The 22,711-nt window shown below is 36.9% G+C and overlaps 2 protein-coding genes across 2 annotated transcripts; one reads left to right on the plus strand and one right to left on the minus strand.

Annotated features, from left to right (window-relative positions):
- Positions 1-375: 375 nt before the first annotated feature.
- On the plus strand, positions 376-1,410 carry Osi7 (osiris 7). Its single transcript, NM_001142751.1, has one exon. It carries the CDS (start codon positions 388-390, stop codon positions 1,171-1,173), a length of 786 nt encoding a protein of 261 aa, NP_001136223.1. The 5' UTR covers positions 376-387; the 3' UTR covers positions 1,174-1,410.
- An 11,157-nt stretch (positions 1,411-12,567) lies between these two features.
- LOC101740726 (uncharacterized) lies at positions 12,568-22,371 on the minus strand. Its single transcript, XM_004926055.5, has 3 exons — positions 22,146-22,371; positions 21,135-21,390; positions 12,568-13,423 (listed from the first exon to the last, which is right to left on the minus strand). Exons 1-3 carry the CDS (start codon positions 22,269-22,271, stop codon positions 13,086-13,088), a joined length of 720 nt encoding a protein of 239 aa, XP_004926112.1. The 5' UTR covers positions 22,272-22,371; the 3' UTR covers positions 12,568-13,085.
- Positions 22,372-22,711: the final 340 nt, after the last annotated feature.

A 22,711-nucleotide genomic window follows, 5' to 3' on the forward strand; every position in this document is an offset into this window, starting at 1 on the left:
CAGTCGAATGGAAATCCGTAACGCGCAATCTGCTCTGTAACAATAAAACTAGTTTATATGCCAGATCGTGTCCATTGTCAACTATATTCGACGAACATTGGGCCGTATGCTCATCTATCTCATTTAGAATTCAATCCACTACTTGCGATCAGATAAAAAAAAAAAAAACAATTTAGCATACATTTTTACTAAAAGCAGCAAAGTCAAGGACCCATCTCGGCTTAGGTCGACCCCGACAATGACCGTTCACTCGCGATATTATGAAATACCAACTTTACTTTTGCCCCGCGAAAGTAGCTTCAAGACGACTCACAACCGAGGGGTGCGGAGACAGTATATAAAGGCCCACAACCAGTTGCGTTTGCGCATTAAGCCGCAGACTGCATCATGTGGAGGACGTCGTTTATCTTCGCTTTGATTGCGGCTACATCCGCTCTGCCCGCCCAAGATACGTCGTACTCTGAAAACGATCTCGACGACTGCTTAAAGAAAGACCCTACATCCTGTCTGAAAAACAAGTTCTTCTCATACGTGGACAAGTATATAGGGCAGAAGGATTCGTTCGCTCTTACCGATGGAGTGAAGATCTACAAGTCAGCTGATGTCATACAGACGGGAGCACCCAGATCTCTCGACCCACTTTCAAGACTGAAGTCCTATTTGGAAACTCATTCTCTTAGTGTTGAAGTGAAAGGTACTGATATTTTGGATGCTGTGACTGGTGCAGGAAGAGCTCTTCAAGATACTGTGACTTCCTTCGTCGATGATGACGCCGCGGAAGAAAGCAGAGGGAAAAAGAAGAAAGCCTCAAAAATCCTTGGACCAATAATGGCGATTATGGCTATGAAGATGATGGCAATAATGCCTCTTGCGATCGGAGCTATAGCATTAATAGCTGGCAAGGCGTTACTGATAGGAAAACTGGCATTGGTCTTGTCAGCGATAATTGGTTTGAAGAAATTGATGTCACAACAGAAGCACGTGACTTATGAAGTGGTGGCGCATCCTCAGCATACATCTAGTCACACTTCGAGCCACGATTATGGAGGTACAAGCGGATATGGCGGAGACTCGTCTAGTGGTTACAGTAGCGGCGGAGGTCACGGAAGCAGCGGATGGGGTAGGTCATTAGACGCGCAGAGCCTAGCGTATTCAGCCCACAAACCCCATTAGTTAGACACGGTTACTTGCTCCGATAAATCTGTTTTCACTCGGCGCGGTGGATGCGAATCGCGGTCTGCGACATAGTGATAGTTTTGCGTTTAAATAATTTTATTTATTTTTATGTTTGGCTTTAATACTATTTAAGTTTTTAATGTAAATGTTTAATTTATTAATCGTTATGAGTGATGTGCTGTTTATAATATGTTTTTTGTTTTTGTTTTTAATTTATTAAAAAACGAAAGCTTGTTATGTCTTTTATTTTATGGATTTGTTTTTGGTTTTTCTTTCTACGAACGCTAGCTTTGTGTTTGGAATCAAATAATTCCATCACATTCCCAAGCACAGGTTAGATTAGGTGACGAATATAAAACAGGCAACGGAGTATAATTCCGTTTCGATCGATCGACTTTAAAATTTTCTAAATTCTGTCCAATAAAGGAGACTGCGTAATAATGTCACACATTACGTATATTCTAGGCAGCGGCTTGGCTCTGCTCCTGGCATTGATGAAGTCCATGGGCGACGGTAACACTTACCATCAGGTGGGCTGTACGCTCGTCTGCCTACAAAGGCAATTAAAAAAAATTAAAAAATTCTAGTTTTTTTTTACGAAATGCGTTAGGTAGTCTTTTTTTAGATGGAACAAACCTTGGCCACTGAAACCAACATACAACATGATTACCGCCCACATTAAGGTCTGATATCGAAATCTCATTGTGAGTTGCTTATCGGTAGTAAAGGAAGTAGTATAGGAAACTTATCAAACCTAAATTCTTAGCGTCTCAATTAAGAAGGATAGTGGACTCCATCCGTGCGCTCTTCTGCCGAAATATATAAGCAAGTATTATTGTTTTAAATCTATAAACCAAACGACATATTATATATTTTTTTACCATTTAAATATTTTCATTACAACATGACATATTCTTATATTTAAATCAAATTTCTTTTACGACTGAATCTTCCGCAGTCCTCCGTGACCACGAAAACTGTGAAGTATAGAACACTTCAGAAATAATACCATGACGACATAACCATCATGTCGTAACGCGAAATAAGACCGAAAAGGAGGTATTACATATGTCTAAGAATCCAGAATACCGAACTAAATGCGTTGTGAGTACATTTATTTATTGAAATAAATATGTACTTACTTTTTATTTACAAGCATTCTTTTTGTTATAATCTAAGTATTACAATTAAATTATTACTCATTATGATACATGTAATTGACCAAATTAATTCATTCAAATTTAAACATTTTAATTAGTTATATACGCGTGTTATTCCATGCACACTGAATATTCATGATATTTCTCCTGCCGCGCGTCTAATCATTTTGTTTACGTGCTTCCGAATACTGTTTTAATAAATAAATGACTCAAGTAATAAGCTTAAGCGAGGCAGGAAGCGGATAAAGTCCGCCCTACCCTGGACTCGACGACAGAGACTTATTTTTTATTATTATAACAGTAACTGGGAACAAATCACGGACAACAGCCCTTGTGTTAACCCATAACCATAACCATAACCAGAGAATAATTACATAGTTATGTTATTTATATATTTAGACTATATTATGTTATGTTATACACATGTGGGATTGTAGGGCGAAATCGTACTTAACAAGCGTTCACGATTGACTTCCACGGTGAAGGAATAAAAATCAAAAACTCGCAAAATTATAATTGGTGAAATTACTGGTAGGTATATATATATTTTTTTTTATTTATTTAATTTACTTCAGATTTTGCATCCATATTACACTTCATTACATTGCATTAACATTTCATTTATACTAAAATTAAATAAAAATAGTAACTAATCTCGGACTAAAACAAAAACAATAATAATAATAAGAAGAACAAAAAATCAAATAATAATAATAATAATAATAAAAATAGAAGAAATAGTTAGAATTGGGAAACAGAAAAAAGTTTACATAGCTCCAATAATAATCTCAACCACTGGAGTTGTCCCAAACCACATCTACAATAGCTTAAAGCTTCTAGATTTAAAAGATAACATATTTATTTCACTACAAAAAGCAGCTATACTAAATACATGCAGAATAGTGAGAAAGTTCCTGCAGCTTGAAGAATACTACACATAATAAAAACTAGCCTAATAATTCATAGCTACTGTATGTTACTTGTAATAATAATAATAAAGCACAAACTCAAAATTAACATGAAAACTACCTTAACCTAAAGGCTGGTTTGGATCCAGAGTGCTCAAAATGGTAGGATCTTTTGTGAGTCCGCACGGGTAGGTACCAAGGCAGCCCCACACTTCAAACCGAAACGCCTTACTGCTTCACGGCAGAAATATGGTATCTACCGCTGCGGACTCACAGGAGGTCTATTACCAGTAATTTGTGTATGTGTATGTATGTATGTGTATGTATCTATGTGTATGTATGCATGTGTGTGTATGTGTATGTATGTATTTGTAGGTATGTAACATGTAATTTTTTACCTATTATACATAAGAAAATTAGCAGTAAAATTTCGGTTGTTCCCAAATATAGTGCATTCATAGTGCTTAATGTAATTTTCTGAATAATTTTAAACGAAAATTAAATTATCGTGCTGTAGAAGTCTCGTGTTATAAGAGGGTCTTGGGAATTTTTTCTCTTCGCGTTACAGTGGAACCGTGTTGTAAAATACCGTGTTATAGGAAGATTACCTGTATGGGCTTAATATAATTCATATTATGTAAATTGAGCCTAATCTATATCTATACTAATATATAAATCTACAGTGGTTTTTACGGATGTTCCGTTATAACTACTGGACTATGCATCCGATTGACTTGAAACTTGGTATCCATGTAGAAAATACATGTACCCAATGGATAGGCTAATATTTTTATAAGCGTTGGACTCCCTACACCAGTAATTGCGGGGGCGTTAATGACGAGAATCTTTGTGGGGGTGTGAAATAATAATGTTAATTTTAAATGCCCAGCGAAGCGGACGGGTACAGCTATTAAATAATAAGTTCTTGACTTGCGTCGTACCAATTTCCAAACGGGGTCGCAAGTTTGCCCTCTAACACCGGAGAAAGGCTCGGAGAAAACATGATTACCGCGAACGGCACGCGATCCTTCATCATCAAAGAAAATACCTATCTCATTAAAGTAATCATTTTGGACGATCCTATCCTCAACGTAACTGAAGTTAGCACAAGCACATCGATTCCAAAAAAGTTGCTGAACGATAATGAGATGGTTAAAGTGCTAATTGCTACAGAATAGTTTATTGTTTTCTTGCTTTAGTCATTACTTAATAATTAGCTAATGAATGGAACAGAGCTTAAGACGTCGAACTATTAATACAAACGGACTGGACTCTACCCTGGTTAAAATCTTCTGGAAGATATTTGTGACTGGAAGATTATTTTAAAAGTTTTTTTTTTCATTGGCGTATAGGTAGACACGAGCATACGGCCCACCTGATACTCTCCACAGGCCTCGTTTGAAGAAGGACTTGAAGAAGGAATAACACTTGGAAGGATAAAAATTTACAGGTGGTAGGACCTCTTGTGAGTCCACACGTGTAGGTACCATCACCCTGCCTGCTTATGCCGTGAAGCAGTAATGCGTTTCGGTTTTAAAGGTGAGGCAGCCGTTGTAACTATACTGATACCTTATATCTCAAGGTGGGTGGCGCATTTACTTTGTAGATGTCTATGAGCTCCAGTAACCACTTAACACCAGTTGGGCTGTGAGCTCGTCCATCCACATAAGCAAAAAAAAAAAAAAGGTAATGAATGGAACAGAGCTTAAGACGCTATTAGTACAAACGGACTGGACTATACCCCGGTTAAAATCTTCTGGAAGATATTTGTGAATGGATGATTTTTTTTAAAGTTCAAACATTCCTAACACTTGCACAGATAATCCTAAGGCGCATAGGTATTACTACGGTCTCATTTTGGTGTCAGCCTCGTCAGCGAGATGCTGGAATAGCCTCGTAGGCTATTAGCGAATAGGCAGGAGGGAGACATCCCTTAACGTGAGGGGCAGCGCGTGTCTGTGGGCCAGAACTCAACATGTGAACCAAAGCGCTTTAGCCCATTAAGGTTTGTAAAAACCTCAGTTCGAAGATCTGAGGCCTAACCGAGAGAGTAGGTACCCATACTATCTGGAGCCACTGCGTTCATCCACAGAGCGTTTCCAGAGATCTTATTACCACGTACCATCTGGCTCTGGAATGAGCTCCCCTCCACGGCGTTTCCCGAGCACTATGACATGACCTTCTTCAAACGAGCCTTGAGGAGAGTAATTAACGGTAGGCAGCGGCTTGGCTCTGCCCTTGGCTTGCTGAAGTCCATGGGCGACGGTAACCATTTATCAGGTGGGCCGTGTGCTCGTCTGCCTATACATACAATAAAAAATAGGTGAGCTCACGGGACTCTAACCTGCCGTATTAGCTAATACTAACCCTAACAAGAGCAGTGCAGAATCTACCACCGGATCGGAAACACAGCCCACTGAGAAGATCCAGCGAGAAACTCAGTAGGTTAAATAAGCTTGAAACTGTTCTAAGCTAATTAATTGTCTCGTCATTTAACATCACACAATTAGTAACAAGTGCTATTCAGATCATAACATCTCATCCTTTCTCTGCTTTTATTACAAGCTCTTTTTATAATTACATATTCATTCAAACTGTCAGTGTTTAAGAGAATTTAAGGGGGGTTTCACAGCAGATAAGCTATACTTTTCGTTCGCTTGCACTATTTGGACTGACAGTAACAATTTTTACTAGTGCTCCCGCAGTAGTCGATATTCGACTATAATTAATTGAAATTATAAGTTTGAACATTATCATGGTCCTATTGTTACAGATTTCGCCAAGACTACACTATAGACAAATACTCGTAATATTAAAGATAAACAATACTAACCTATTCTCAATTTGACTACTGACTTTAAGCAATAACAAAAGTTTGACAAAAAACAAAGAGTATATGTGTGTGTGTCAAATACATGGTAGGTTGTGTAATGTTTTCTTTATTGATTTAAAGTATCTTTTATGCATTATTTAAAAAAAATATTAGCATTATGCACTTCTTCTCTATATTCTCTATAAGTGTGGAAAATTTCATACTCCTCCGTCCGCGCAATTTTTGTAAAAAGGGATACAATGTTTTTGCTTCACGTATTAATATATAGATTTAATTGTACTAAAGGGGAATGATGAGTTCCCGTTCTATCTAGTCGTAAGTGATCAACGAATGCCACTTTTTGTGACCTGAGATCCCACCTTTCAAAGTACAAGTTTTACTGTGGTGGTAGGACCACTTGTGAGTCCGCACGGGCAGGTACCACCACCACGCCTATTTCTGACGTGAAGCAGTAATGTATTTCGGTTTGAAAGGTGGGGCAGCCGTTGTAACTATACTGAGACCTTAGAACTTATATCTCAAGGTGGATAGCGCATTTACGTTGTAGATATCTATGGGCTTCAGTAACCACTTAACACCAGTTGGGCTGTGAGCTCGTTCACCCATCTAAGCAATAAAAAAACAGTAGGCAGTTGACAGCGGTTAGGCTTTGGCCCTTGGCATTTCTGATGTCCGTAAGCGATGGTGAGTACTTACTATCAGATATTCCGTATGCTCACCAGCCTAGAAAGGCAATAAAAAGATCGAAGCCCATGATTGCGTCGGGGTAGAAATAGGCAAAATAATAATACTATACGTTCTAGTAGAGTTTTAGAGATGTCGACTATGTCAACCCACTGAGTTTCTCGCCGGATCTTCTCAGTGAGTCGCGATTCCGATCCGGTGGTAGATTCTGCGAAGTACTGCTTTTACTAGGGCTAGTGTTAGCAAATTCTCTCAGGTCGAGCCCACCAACCCATCTCGGGGTGGCTAGAATAGCCCCGTAGGCTAACAGCGAATAGATAAGGAAAAAAATATCTATGAAAGCTGTTTGTAAATATGCGTTAGGTGCATTAGAAAAAGAAAGCCTAAATTCAAATCTTCATTTCTTAAAGCGATTACCGGAGCCCAAGCTTTATCGTACCTAATCTGTTTCGGCTTTAGATTATAGGTTAATCTGCATCGCAATAAGTATCTTAACTTCTTAACGTTTTTTTTTATTACTTAGATGGGTGGACAAGCTCACAGCTCACCTGGTGTTAAGTGATACTGGAGCCCATAGATACTTACGACGTAAATGCGCCACCCACCTTGAGATATAAGTTCTAAGGTCTCAGTATAGTTACAACGGCTGCCCCACCCTTCAAACCGAAACGCATTACTGCTTCACGGCAGAAATAGGCGGGGTGGTGGTACCTACCCGTGCGGACTGACATGAGCTCCTACCACCAGTAAATAACTGTACTAAATAAATAAATTTCTGTTTAAAACACAAGAGTAATAACTGTATTTGTAGTACAGCTGGTTGGGAAAGCTGTCTCGCTATGAATATGGTAAATCAGCCTCTCACTTGGCGCTTGTTTGATACTACGACACGCGATCTTGGTTTTGATCAAAGACCTTTTCCTGGAGGGTTCGAATTATGACGGCATATAAAGTCATTGTGACCCAAAGGATAAGACGTCCGGTGCATTCGTATGCAGCGATGCACCGGTGTTCGAATCCCGCAGGCGGGTACCAATTTTTCTAATGAAATACGTTTTTAACAAATGTTCACGATTGACTCTCACGGTGAAGGAATAACATCATATAAAAATCAAACCCGCAAAATTATAATTTACGTAATTACTGACGGTAGGACCTCTTGTGAGTCCGCACGGGTAGGTGCCACCGCCGGTCACCGTCCTGCCTATTTCTGCCAAGCAGTAATGCGTTTCGGTTTGAAGGTTGGAGCAGCCGTTGTAACTATACTGAGACTTTAGAACTTATATCTCAAGGTGGGTGGCGCATTTACGTTGTAGATGTCTATGGGCTCCAGTAACCACTTAACATCAATTAAGAAGCATATTTGGAGTAAAAAATTATCACGGCAACGAATTACAAAAAATCTAACTTTAGAGGAACTTGAACTCTGTGTCACAGGTTTAAGGTTATTAACCACTAGGAGGTATATTACGCTTTTAACCTAGCCTACTGCCATCTATTGATAGCCGTACAAAACACAAATTGCGGTCAGTGACCTTCACCTTGACCAAGTGGAAAAAACAAAGATATTTTTTTTTCAAAATGCAGGAAAACATAAATTAGAATTTATATACAGACTCACTTAAATATGAACATTATAAATTGAATTAATCGCGGAGTATACAATTTTAATAAAAAAGAAAACCCAATGGCTCCTATTGTGTTTAATTAAACTTATTAACTGATTATTTCATGAGCTCTTAACATTAGTTTCAATTTTACGTGACGTCAAAAATGCAAAATATTATATCAGTAATACTTAGATAATCAGAAAAAACAAAATGCACACAGAGGCTTAGATAACGATCTCAAATAAAAGCAAAAGAAAACAAAAAAAAAACTAATGCAATGATGTTACGCCATCTTGCAGCTGAGGCGGGAAATAAAACGACCACAGATTAAACAGAACAAAAAAGTATGAATCACTTGCGTCGTAACTATAGTTGTAACCTTGACAATACAAAATGCGGTTGCATTCACAGTTTAATGAACTTTTAAATATTTATTGACTTCGTAAGTATGTTTGAGAACCTTGACATCTACAGATTCTAAACGGTTAATAAATTAGCCGATTTTACCCTTCGAAATCACATTCATAAATTGTCTTCTTGTGCGAATTATAGTCATTAAATCACATATTATTATAGTCTTTCTTTGCTTCATTTATTAATTGTCACTATCATGAATAGGTCATTTATTAGGATTAAGACTTAGCAAAATTGCTAATTGGTTAATTGTCACTATCATGAATAGGTCATTTATTATCATTTATTAGAGGCCAAAGGTCGGATTTCCGTGTCTCCAATTTTTTATTTACCTGATTTGTTTTAATGTTAATTCTGCGATTCTATTTCTGGAGATACATTGGCTGATGTTGAGTTAAAAATTACAGTTCGAGATTAAAAAGCAACATATCAAGAAAACTCAATACCTACGATAATTGCTTTAAGTAGCTTTTTTTTAATGGGTAATCGGCAGTGCAGAGCACTCGGAGCCCATAGATATTGTAAGTGTAATACCACCATCTACTTTGAGACATGAGGTTGCAGTCTCAATTGCATTGTACAGCCACAGTTGTCTCACTCTTAACATTGGAACCCATGATTGCTTCAAAATAGAAATAGGCAGTATGCTAATAACATCCTGTGCGTGATTAAAACACGCCCTAACTTTTTTTAAATCTGTCAGACTATTCTCACAGACTAAAACCACGATTTAAAATAAAAAGAAGTCGGACAATGAACTCGCAGCGTAGCAAATCTTGTAAAATAAAACAAGTGAATGGACCAGATTCTGTTTGTGAAACAATTTGTTTTGTCTTTTTTTAGCCAAGTTACGTTTCCACACGTAATATGTAGTAGTTATTTGAAATTTAACCATGCACTATATCTTCTAAAACTAAATTCTAATTCTAAAAAAGGTTTTTTTTCCTATTTTATAGGCAAATAAATAATCTTATCTGAATTTGACATGCCTTCTCGATCTTTAAAAACAGAATTTTATGTCTATTCTTTATTTATGCTAATGAAAAGTTTTTTAAACATTTCATTAGTTTAACTTGGAAATCACCTTGAACTTTTTTATGTTTATCAACAAACAGCATTGAATTTAGTTCAGCCTTCTGTCCATAGATGGCACTAGTTACACTAACTCAGCGGAATAGAGAGCGCATATGAAGTCGTATCTTCGATGCTGGGCAAGTACTATAGGATTGTTATCACCCTTTTATTAGCTTGACCTATCTAGTTTGCATCTACTTGTACTAGCATACGAGTTTAAATAATATCTGTGCAATCTCTTATCGCAGCTTTCATCAGCTTGACGTAAGGTCAAATAAATAATAGTTTAAAAAAATCTAACAAAATACGCTTTTATAGAAAATCCAACTAAAAAATAGAAAATAAATTTTAGTAAATTGAATGGTATCAGTAGTTATAAATATTTTATGAACAGATATGAGTAGAAGGGTTATTTTGATAATATCCTGAAAAGCACCCTACGCTGTTTTTACAATAAAAACTTTAAATAATAAACAATAAATATTTAAAATAAAATTTTCTTACACTATTTTTAATTCAAATTTATTATCTATTTTTTAGTTGGATTTTCTATAAAAGCGTATTTGGTTAGTTTTTTTAAACTATTATTTATTTTTCATTTTTTAGTTGATATTAAATTTTTTCAATTTTTTTTGTATATTGAATTGTCATCAGTCCTTAATAAGTATACCAAATTTCGAGTTAATTCGACGTTTTGAAGGGGGTCAAAATCATGTTCAAAGATTCCGTTACAAAGCTAATAAAAGCGTATTAAAAATGACATACGTTTTAAAGACAGTGTGCTTAGTATGAGTTTTTTAACGTTCTCGACAGCGTAAAAGTTAACTCAGATTTGTATGGAGTTTGCTTACGTTTGCCGTTAGGGGCGCTGTTCTAACTCCATACAAATTTGAGTTAACTTTTACGCTATCGCGAACGTTAAAATTATCGAACTAAGCAATGATGATGACAATACAATAATATTATTATTGCAGCCTAATTTTCTGGTCAGGTATTTTATTCGTTATTATAATACTCCTGAACGACACAGGACCTTTCGATAGTAAAGTTTTTTTTTTTTTTTTTATTGCCTTTTTAGGCAGACGGGCATACGGCCCACCTGATGGTGAGTGGTTACCGTCGCCCATGGACTTCAGCAATGCCAGGGGCAGAGCCAAGCCGCTCCCTACCGCTTAATACTCTCCATAAGCCTCGTTTGAAGAAGGACATGACATAGCGCTCGGGAAACACCGTGGAGGGGAGCTCATTCCATAGCCGGAGCTGGAACGTTTGAGCTTTTACAACATCTAGGCTCTTCTGACTGTACACACTTTTTTTTTAAGCTCTCAGTTTATTCACAACGGCTACCCCACCCCGTGTATCACAGATCTGTGTGAACGAGCTCACGGCCCACCTCCAGATAGGTCACCGGAGCTCATGGACATCAACAACGTTAATACCACCACTCAACCTGAAGCGTGAGGTCGAACTTAAATACGGCTCCCCTGACTAACAACAATACGTGATTAGTATTTTAACGAAGAATTAAAAAAAAAATCGCGTGTTTGAGATCTTTTAAACACAATGATTTATTTATTTTATTTTTTATTGCTTAGATGGGTGAATGAGCTCACAGCCTACCTGGTGTTAAGTGGTTACTGGAGCCCATAGACATTTACAACGTAAATGCGCCACCCACCTTGAGATATAAGTTCTAAGGTCTCAAGTATAGTTACAACGGCTGCCCCACCCTTCAAACCGAAACGCATTACTGCTTCACGGCAGAAATAGGTATGGTGGTGGTACATACCCGCGCGGACTCACAAGTATTCCCACCAACAGTAATTACGCAAATTATATTATGTAAATAACATTACTATTTATTCACCGTCAGTTGTCATTGTTAACAACTTTAAGAATCGAATGATTGAATCTATTATGAAATTTCATCATAAAACTAAAAATGATTACTATATCTGACGTATCATTAAATTTAATACCAAAGCCCGCAATGATTTTTCATCAAAAGAAAAATAGGGTGTGACTCTTAAGTTTTTGATATTTTGTTGTGAAATATGTAGACCAATTTAAGAAAATAATTAGAGTATTTCTTAAGCATTCATTGTTGTTATATTTTAATAGCTAATAGAAAATGTCATTGCTTTTCAAGAATGATAATATCATCAGTGGCGTAAAAATGGGGGAATAATTTCACAAAAAATAATTAACCCGCGACATTGTACTGTACCCGGTATTCCTTTCATCCTTCTATTAATTTCTCGCTTCATATAAAAAACTGTTCCAATTTTTTTGTTATTTTTGTTTTATTGCTTAAGTGGGTGAACGATCTCACAGCCCACCTGGTGCTAATTGGTTACCGGAACCCATAGACATCTACAACGTTAATGCCGCCACCCACCTTGAGATATGATTTCTTAGGTCTCCGTTTTTACAGTACAACGACTGCCCCAGCATCCAAACCGAAACGTATTACTGTTTCACGGTAGTAATAGGCAGGGTATACTTACCCATGCGGACTCACAAGACGTCCTACCACCAGTAATTACGCAAATTATAATTTTTTTAAGAAAAAAAAGGTCAATTCCCATTGCAAAAGTGATTCCTATTGGGGCTATTGCATGTCTTAGTTGATTTTCCTCGTTAGCCGAAGTATAACTTCTGTTAAAAGGATCGCAGTTTTGGATAGATTAGAAAATAACAAAAACAAATTTTATAAACAAGATTTATTTGGATTTTTCAATAAATAAAACGAGAAAGATAAAGATTTTTATACAGGAAGAAAGGACATCGCCACTCAAATTACATATTGATAAATAAATAGATATTTATATACACATCGAAGGATCAAAAATAACTTGATACATAAATAAAAATATACGAAAGATTATTTACAAAAGATTTTTATATAATTGAAATTGAATAGATAAAAAAAAAATATTTTTTAAATGAATACTAATGTAATGGATTGTCTACATAGATTATATTAATGATAATAACAAAACAGGTACAATGTAGAATTTAAAGTACTATATATACATAGCAGTGCGGGCGACGCATCGAAACAAACCAAAGAGAAACGCTAAACTTTCACTTAATTAAAATAAATAATTTAAATAAATTAAATAAATTATTTTTTCCGATATGAGGTAAATACGACGCTCGAAAAAACTGTGTCCTGCTCACACAGTTGAAACTTCATATGTGTGAGCGAGACAGCTGTTAGGTTTTAGTGCAAGTAGGCATTATAGGCCAAGTTCTGGGCATCTGGGGCAGACCTTCCCCAGCCTCCGTGACCGCCTCCACCGCCACCGCTACTGTGGCTGAAGTGCTCTTCATGGTGGGGATGCGCCACGACCTCATAGCTCTCGTGATGGTCGTTTTTGGAAAGCAGTTTCTTGAGGAGTATTAAACCGGAAGCCAAGAGCGCTGCTTTAGCTAACATAAGACCCTTGACGGCGGCAAAGGCAATGATTCCGAGGAAGACGGGGATGAGAGACTGGATCTTCAGTTGAAGGAGTGCCAGTATGGGCAGGAGTTGCTTCAACTTCTTCTTCTTACCGCGACCTGGAAGGAAAGATATTTTAAAATAATGCCATTATGATGATGATTTTAAACTGCTTGGAACATGATATCCTATTGTAACTATTTGAGGGTCTACGTAAATATTGGACATTTGAACCAGCTCGCATGAATTTTGTAACAGCGTTGATAAATAATAATCTACAGACGTTGTTATGACTTCCGTTCTTATCCTTACTAGGCTTTCTCTAGTCTTTAGATATCATCTACCCTCTGAAATACGCAATACGTAGACGCATGCAGTGACAGCGTAATTAGAAAAGCATGATAAGTATCGTTCACTCCCCCCCAGACTCTGCTAAAATCTAAAAATGAGACCTTAATTGGCTAAAAATAAAATCCTTATTACAATAACACTCTTCCAGTTGGAATGCTATTCAATCATTCAATCATTTGCCGTTAAAGTTCAAACAGGGTTTTGGAAAAGACAATAGGCTTTTACCATTGTCATTAACAGTCACGCCGTGTATCGACCACACAATTAAAATGCGCTTGAGCTTACTTAAAATTGAATTGTGATTCTAAACGTTTATAGAAAGTGCAGGTATTTCGAAAGCTCGTCGCGTAGCATTTTCCTAGAACCACTTTTACTGTGGAACATGCTGTGAGGCCTTGCAAAAACTGGTCGCTTCACTTAAACGGGCTGGAGAAAACGGCCGAGCCTGCCACGGGACCTGGTGTGCCGAGCAACTGATTACCTAAGTGCTCTCCGTCCTATGATAATACCACACCGAAATTGCACCGAATTACCCATTTAAAACACAATACTGCGCGTATTCCTCGCTACGATCACCCTATTATATTAGAATAAGGGCTTTGATGCGAATTTTGCTATAAAAGAATAATCGTGCCATATTTATTAATTTTACTATCTAAACTGGAAATCTTAGAGGGTAATGCCAGCGTAACCTAACTATTAAGTAGCTCTAATCTGATAACGTTGCTAACACTAGCCCTAGCAAGATCAGTGCTTCGCAGAATCTACCACCGTTCGGAAACGCGACCCACTGAGGAGGTCCGGCGAGAAGCTCAGTGGGCTGTGTTTGTGGGTTAGTTTACTTGACGAGCCCTTTGTCGCAAGCGACGGGTTCGACGAGAACGATGACCGGTGCTTGGGGTACCTAAAATCAACGTTAGTAGATCGGAAGGATCTAAAATGTCGTGATCGTGCAATACAATATTGAAAGTTTATAATCCGTTAAATAATGACATAAGGTCGAAATTTCAATTGCGTGACGGTTGTCTTAGGCATCAGTTGATTCATATACAGGGTGTATTAGAAGTGTTCCCAAAAGAAAGAAAAAAAAAAACAAAGAACGTGTGGCACTCGGAAACTGCCGCGGTAAAGCTATTGCATAGCGTTTTTTATCAACTTATGCAATTATAATTAGACAATTATAATTTAATATTAAAACAATAATAAAAAAAGACCACGCTATTTTGAACATTAATAAAAGCAAAAGCTTAACTGTCCCCTTCACACTCATAAGCTAGACCGCGCGAGAGAGAGATGGGCAGACTTTTCATGATGCGCATGCAGTGTGACGTCACGCCACGCGCTTATTCACAAACACTACACAAGCGCAACGTGTGAATGTGTTGAACGCGAACTACATGGTAGGCGGAGTGTGGGGTGTAAGGTTTTTTTCGTTACGGTATTTCATGATTCGGACGCCGCGCTCAAGGCCCGCGATAAAAGCTATGCAATAGATAATATTAAAAGATTTCTCAGAATAAGAAGAAATATTTTTTGCACAGCTCTTGATGTGAAACAAACTCGGTAGGGACGTGGTTAATGATCTAAAAGGAACATTGGCTCGTTCACTAACTGACATCGTTTTGCACTACCAGTCATGAAGTCCAAGCTCGTTAAAATGACAGGTGCTTGGATTCGCCTGTAGGGGACAGAAGTTATTCCAGGCAGGCAGGTAAGATTGTGCCGCATTTAGAGCAGAACTTTTCTCTCTCCGTACGCCTCATCTAGTAATCTATACTAATTTTATAACGAGGAAAGATTTGTTTGTTTGTATTGAATAGGCTCCGAAACTACTGAGCCGATTTGAAAAATTCTTTCACTGTTTGGAAGCTACACTATTACCGAGTGACATAGGCTATAATCTTTTTTGAAAAAAATTACGGATCCTTACTAAAACTCCAATAATGTAACCCAAGGTGTAAAAAAATTACCTAACATATTCTTTACATCGCATGCTCTGCGAAAACTATTGATGATAGAACAAAATAATGTACTACGACTTTGTAGAACACATTATTATTTACAAAAAGCGTCGCGACAGTATATGTCTAACTATTATAATTATGCCGTAATAAGTGTTCTTTTATTTAAAAAAATAAAACAACGTCAAATATCGTTGAAATTTTTGTTAAAGACCCGAGCGGAGCCGGAGCGGGCCGCTAGTAATTAATATTTTAATTGAATTGACAGCGTTCAATTAAAACACAATATTTTGACTATTTTTTAAAACGCTTAAACCTGAGAATTCGTGATTATTGAGTATAGACAACAGTAACAGATTATCGTAATGCTTTTCGTATATATGTATTCGGCGGCAATAATTTTGACCCGCAATGTAATTAATTGTTCTTGTAATTAGTTACAACATCGAGAGCAAGTATCAATTTCTCTCATTATTTTTATGTAAGCAGTTACGTAACCGAAAAACGCCGCGTCTTTAAATACATATGTCGGAATAAAACTTTCTATTTTTTTTATATATATAAAACATTAAAACCGGCTTTTGGGAATGAGATTCGAAAACATTTTAAATGACGAAGCAGTTTTATGTGAAGCTCATTTTTACTTTTATCATTGAAAGAGAAGGGAATTTCCCACAGTATATTTAATAATACTAGTGGTCCCCCGGTAATCGAATTTCGACTATAATTAATTGAAATTATAAGCTTGGACATTATTATGGTACTACTGTCAAAGACTTCTTCTATAATATACTATTCTTCTATAATTTTTTTATTTATTGCTTAGATGGGTAGACGAGCTCACAGCCCACCTGGTGTTAAGTGGTTACTGGAGCCCATAGACATCTACAACGTAAATGCGCCACCCACCTTGAGATATAAGTTCTAAGGTCTCAAGTTTAGTTAAAACGGCTGCCCCACCCTTCAAACCGAAACTCATTACTGCTTCACGGCCGAAATAGGCAGGGCAGTTGTATCTACCCGTGCGGACTCACAAGAGGGCCTACCGCCAGTATAATCACAGATTTCGCCAAGACTACACTGTAGACCAATAATATTAAAGACAAACAATATTAACCAATTTTCAATTTGACCACAAAATATAAGAAATAAGAAAAGTTTGACAATAATCAAATAGTATGCATGCTTGTGTGTGTGTCAAATACATAGTAGTGTGTGTAATATTTTTTTAATGATTTAATGTATTATTAATGCATAATAAAAAAAAAAATTTAACATTCACTCCTTGATGCACTCCTTCTCTATATTCTCTATAAGTGTGAGTGTATTGCATGATAAAAAATGAAAAAAAAAAAAAAAAACAATTTGTATATTGCTTACACGTGTTCAAATAATTTGCCTTTGTTCTTTTCCACACGCTCTCTTTATAACTGCTGCTTTTGAATAATGATAAATAAATATGTACACAAACAAATTGATTCATGGCATCTTCTATTTAATTTTTCTATGTGCACATGTGTTGTAAGAACATTTAATTCTGTTGTAGGTATGTTTTTGTAAAACATTCACCAATTGAACAAACATTGGTATAGTATTAAAAGTTCTAAGAGTGAGTCGGTAACAATAAGAGGTTGCACATTTACTGTTTTTTAATGATTTGACTTCAGAACAATTGGAGGCGGGAGTTTAGGTCATTTGTCTGACAAAGTTTCTTGGCGTGTAGATATACTAATCAAAGCAGCACTTCGCCAAGCTGAGCTTTGGAAATACGATGAACAATGTTAGCATCGAGAGAAAATCCTTAATAAAGACGGAAAGATATGACAAAACACTTTTTTTTCCTACCTAAGCTAAGTCTTTAGGGGCTATGCTAGCGTAACTGAGCAAGTTAGTGAGCTCTAGCCTGATGACGTTACTAACACTTGCCCTAGCAAGAGCAGTGCTTCACAGAATCTACCACCGGATCGGAAACGCGACCCACTGAGAAGATCCAGCGAGAAACTCAGTGGACTGTGTCTGTGGGAGTTTTCTAAGAAAAGCGAGCTGGACCTATAATTAATTAGCTATTTCCAGATTATTGTATTGTTTGGTCCTTTCAATCAACTGCTAGGCTAACTCAAGTTTGCGTGACTTAATAGGTCCCCTGATGTATTCATGTGATTCGACAATTTGAAGTTCGACTTATGCTATGTAGTAGAAGAAATGCATCTAATAATATGTATTGCACATGAAGAAGTATATGAACACATATATTGGCGTAATTGATAATGGTGGGGTTTCACCAGTACAGCACTATAGAGCTACCGCTGAGATCAATGAAGTCATGTGAGGAATGTCATGGACGCATCCTAGGTACTTGACCTTCCTGACCCAGGATTGGCCGAAGAGGGTGATCGGGGGTGTGATATTTGTCCTCCTAATGCGGGAGAAATTTCGTGTACAGTTTCCCCTTTGAAATAGCATCACTGTGCTTTTCACTGGGTGGATATCTAAAGACTTCATTGTTATGGTACGAAAATACTAATGTAAATGGAACATCGAATTCTTATACAAATATAGTTATGTTCGCATGCAAATCAAATTAATTACTGCAACGAATTAACAGATCTCAGAGCACAATCGTACAGCTCTTGATTGAATCAATAACCAAATGATTAATGTTTTATCAATTTAGTTTTACTGGCGGCTAAATCGTATAGCTTGGCGTGGTGTTAAATCTTGTACTCAGATAGTAGATTTATATATTTTATTTTTAATACGGATACGAGTCTAAACGTTATCTCAAATCTCATTTAGGTTTGCTAGAAAGGACGTCTCGCTGGATTTTTTCAATGCAAAAGCATTGCTCTTATTAGGGCTAGTGTTAGCAAGTCCTCCAAGATAGAGCCCAGTGAGATCACCTACCGAATCGTTCGTAGCTAAAATAGCGCCTTACACTACTAGCAATTATGAAGGTAAAAAGAAAATAAGTCAAAATCTAATTTACTTCGTCTTCTGATTGAGTTCGTCTCTCGATCCAAGACAATTTTAGCCCTAGTATATGAAACGCTTTCTTGTGGTTCCCTCCTGTAGATTATTTTTCTATAAGAGTTATAATAATCGAAGTGAGTGGGATGATGATTGATACATCTAGTGTTAATGGGATATCGGCTCATACACATAATGATATGAATGCCACCGTCGAAGATTCCAATTGTAATCTAGAATGTTCCAGAACGCAAAACCAGTTTGCGGTAGAAATAGGTGAGATGGCGGTGAATGTATCTGTTTTTGTCGATATCTTAAAACGTTGCCTATTTAAGTTTGGTATAATCTTCGTCAACTATTTAAGGAACTTTACTGACACACCAACCGAAATTTGCCAGTCACAACCAGGGTAACTCGTTAATTCATAATGAAGTGTCCATCTGAGTTTTCCTTACGATATATCTCGTTGTCGTGAAAGTTTAATTTTATTTAATATCCAATTTCAATGGCGGATTATGTGTGCCGAGTGGACGTGTATGGACGTGTATAGACGCAATGCGTGGTGGCGTTTACACGAAATTATACGAACTGAATGGGATACTACGTACCTACTTTCACTCTTTAATTACGATAAGTGCTCGTCGCAATCATTTTAAATAACGAGACGTTAATTTCGGGTCTCGTCCAGCATAGGTTCCCAAGGTATAAAGGTGCTTTTACGTTACGGGAAAGTTGGCCGTGTTTTTTTTTTGTTGTTGTAGCTACATTTAGACGCGCATACGATCTGACTAGTATTAGATGTAGCAAGTTTATGTACAGATTAGATAAAGTTGTAATTACATTCTTTAAAACTTACGACTTCTGGAAAGTACACATCGATTGGTCACATGTGAATTGATGAAGTATTCTAGTTTTAGGAACAAAGTATGCAATTTGATGTACTGAGTTAAGACGCCCGGAGTATACTTGTGTAGGGTGATGTTACACCGAATTATTTTAAACCGATCGAACAATTTCTCTTGTTATTTTTTTATGAAGGAAGGGTTGCTGGTGGCCTCACTGCCTTTCCAGTTTCACCAGAACAAGGGCTAAGTGAGCACGGGTTCAGGCTGGAATTCCTCATATCTCCCTTGAATCCCGATATTTATTTATCATCATTTTGGCTTGAAGTATTCCATTAATGTGCAACAATAAAATTATCGACTACTAAAAATTTTATATTTGATATTTAGCATTTTTTTAAACCAGCTTATTTTTGGTGATACATTTACCGTAACTTTGAGATTCCAAGTTCTGTCCGTTAAGCTATATTGTAACGATCAAAAGTAAAATCTATTAATGATTAAGCAGCAGCTTTTGGTTTTCGACTTGAACTTTGATCGAGCTTGATAGTGCTCTCCGCTTGCCGTTAGGAGAGTTCAAGGGACTACAGCGCGAATGCTGCTCTACTATTGTCTTGGCTACAGTATCCTTAAAAATGGAATACACAACTGCTTCCCGGTAAAATGGCGATACCTACACGATTTGACTCAAAATAAACTTCAAATTTGGTGACTGCGTCTTTTGTTTGTTATATTAGTTAAAACTATGTTATGATTGAAGCTATATAAGCGTAATAAATGGGAAACAGTGAAATGTATAAAAGCTACTAACTGGTAGTAGGACCTGTCGTGAGTCCGCGCGGGTAGGTACCACCGCCCTGCCTATTTCTGCCGTGAAGCAGTAATGCGTTTCGGTTTGAAGGGTGGGGCAGCCGTTGTAACTATACTGAGACTTTACAACTTATATCTCAAGGTGGGTGGCGCATTTACGTTGTAGATGTCTATGGGCTCCAGTAACCACTTAACATCAGATGGGCTGTGAGCTCGTCCACCCATCTAAGCAATAAAAAAGAAAAAAAAGCTCACGTAACCCAAGAATTATTCGCATTATCACGTTTTCAAACCTGTATATTATGTGTTAATTGCAATTAAGATTTTGTTATTGCTTTTCACTAGACGTATGTATTTTGACTTAGGTTTTTTCATATTATTTTCGCTGCAATTTTAGCCCAAATAGTTTGGACACAATTTAATTAAAATATTAGATCCTTTAGTTCATTTATTCGTTTTGTTACTATAGATTGAAGGGCATATTTTTATGGTAAGCTTGGATACTTTTTATGTGTTTCTTGGAATATGTTAATTCTCTTAGAAAAATTCTGTATTAGAAATGTAACTGAATTAAAAAATTATAACACGTTGTTCTGGAAGATGTATTATTTTTTAATTAAACAAGGACAATATTATAAAGCGTACTGCAATGGAACTGAGGTAAGACTGACATCAGCCAGTCGACCAACAAAGACTGAACGAACAGGCCTCCGAATTATAGGAAGATGCTATAATGCTTCGAATATAGATAGTTACAATACTGTCACGAAGCGCATGCGAGAGCATGGAAATGACGGGCAGATATACTCCCAGCGTCGCAAATACTGAACTGACCCATAAAGACTTGAGCGAAATAATTTAATAGTTAACTGGACTAAATATCTAAAATATGATCTTACCTTCTTCCAAGGATCGCTTCGCAGATTCAATGGCACCCTTCGGCAGACGTAGCTGAATGACAAAGTTCTCCAAGAAATCGGCAACTCCGTCCAAAAGTCTGAGGTCCACTTGATTCTCCCTGGCTCTGGGCTCGTCGGGTAAAGGCTCGAAGGACCTGGCTGATCTAGGGGAGCCTTGACCGATCAGACTGACGCCATCGATTAAGTTGAGTTCTCGAGAATTCGAGACATTTTCCACATATCGCAAAGCTTTTTCCTGTGGACAAAAATTGACTTGATAAAGCTTCTTTCAGATCCGCTGGCTTTCGTATTGAATACTCAAGGAGTTGAAACTACTAAGGACAGGTGAATTTAAGATTGAAACTCACTCCTAGCACACCTAACACAGTGTTCGACTGGGTACTTCGTTGGAAATATCCGGTTTGGTATTTCCTCAAATTTCATCTAGGAAACTCAATATGTTACAAATACGAAATACTACAGTCCAATCTTATATTCGGTCATATTACAATTTATTCGATTTAATATTTATTTAATTAAAAAAAAGCATTCCTAATATAACATACATAATGAACTTACATAATATACACAATCAAAATAAAGATATAGAGTTCGAAAACTTAATCTCAAAGTTAATTTCGAAGTTCAAGCTATCGTAACTTTTTAATCAATTATAATTTATACAGTTACATAACTTATGCTATGAATATGATAATTTAAGTTAGCTTACAGCTTTTATGGTTGATATTATATAATTCAAAATTATATGTTAAATTTGAATTAACTAAATGGAAATATTGAAAAAATTTGTCAAAATTGTTTTTTTTTTCTTTTTTGTTTTTTTATTGCCCTTGTAGGCAGACGAGCACACGGTCCACCTGATGGTGAGTGGTTACCGTCTCCCGTGGACATCAGCAATGCCAGGGGCAGAGCCAAGCCGCTGCCTACCAAATTTTAATTGTTTGCGATTTGAATGTGATAATTGAAAATTAATGTGAAATAAAATCAAACCTTGAGACACAATGCGACGTTGTCATCGGAGCAAGTTTTCAGCACTCCCATCACTGATCGGAAGACGTCTTCGTCATTATTCGCTGCGGCCACAGCGCATACTGCTAACACCACCAGGAGCTTCATGGTTCTGACTACAATTTCGTTTTCCTTGGAACCGTCCTGGCTCCGTGGTGAAAACTGAATGTAATTGTGAGTGTAACACGTTGCTGTTATATGAATCGCCCCCCACTAGGTCAGCTCGAGTGTGTCTTGAATGTGGTTGAGTGCGTAGTCCTTATAAAAGCGTAAAGGCGGCAAATAATAAAATGTATGAGTTTTTTTTCAAATTCCAGGCTGTTTGAAATTATCGTCTATAAGAAATTGTGAAATGAATTTCATATACAAGTAAATGTAGAAAAAAGGATAATGTATATGAACTGCTAAGCGCAGTGCAAATAGAGTTTTAAATTGATTTATATCAAACATAATTATTTAGATAAGAACGGTTGTTTGGAAGATATTGTTTTTAGCGAAAAATCTGCCAATTGTAATTGTCTATCCGTTGGGTCCTTTTTAAATGTAAA

This window comes from Bombyx mori, chromosome 26 (genome assembly GCF_030269925.1).
Source record: "Bombyx mori chromosome 26, ASM3026992v2".
Lineage (NCBI taxonomy): Eukaryota > Metazoa > Arthropoda > Insecta > Lepidoptera > Bombycidae > Bombyx > Bombyx mori.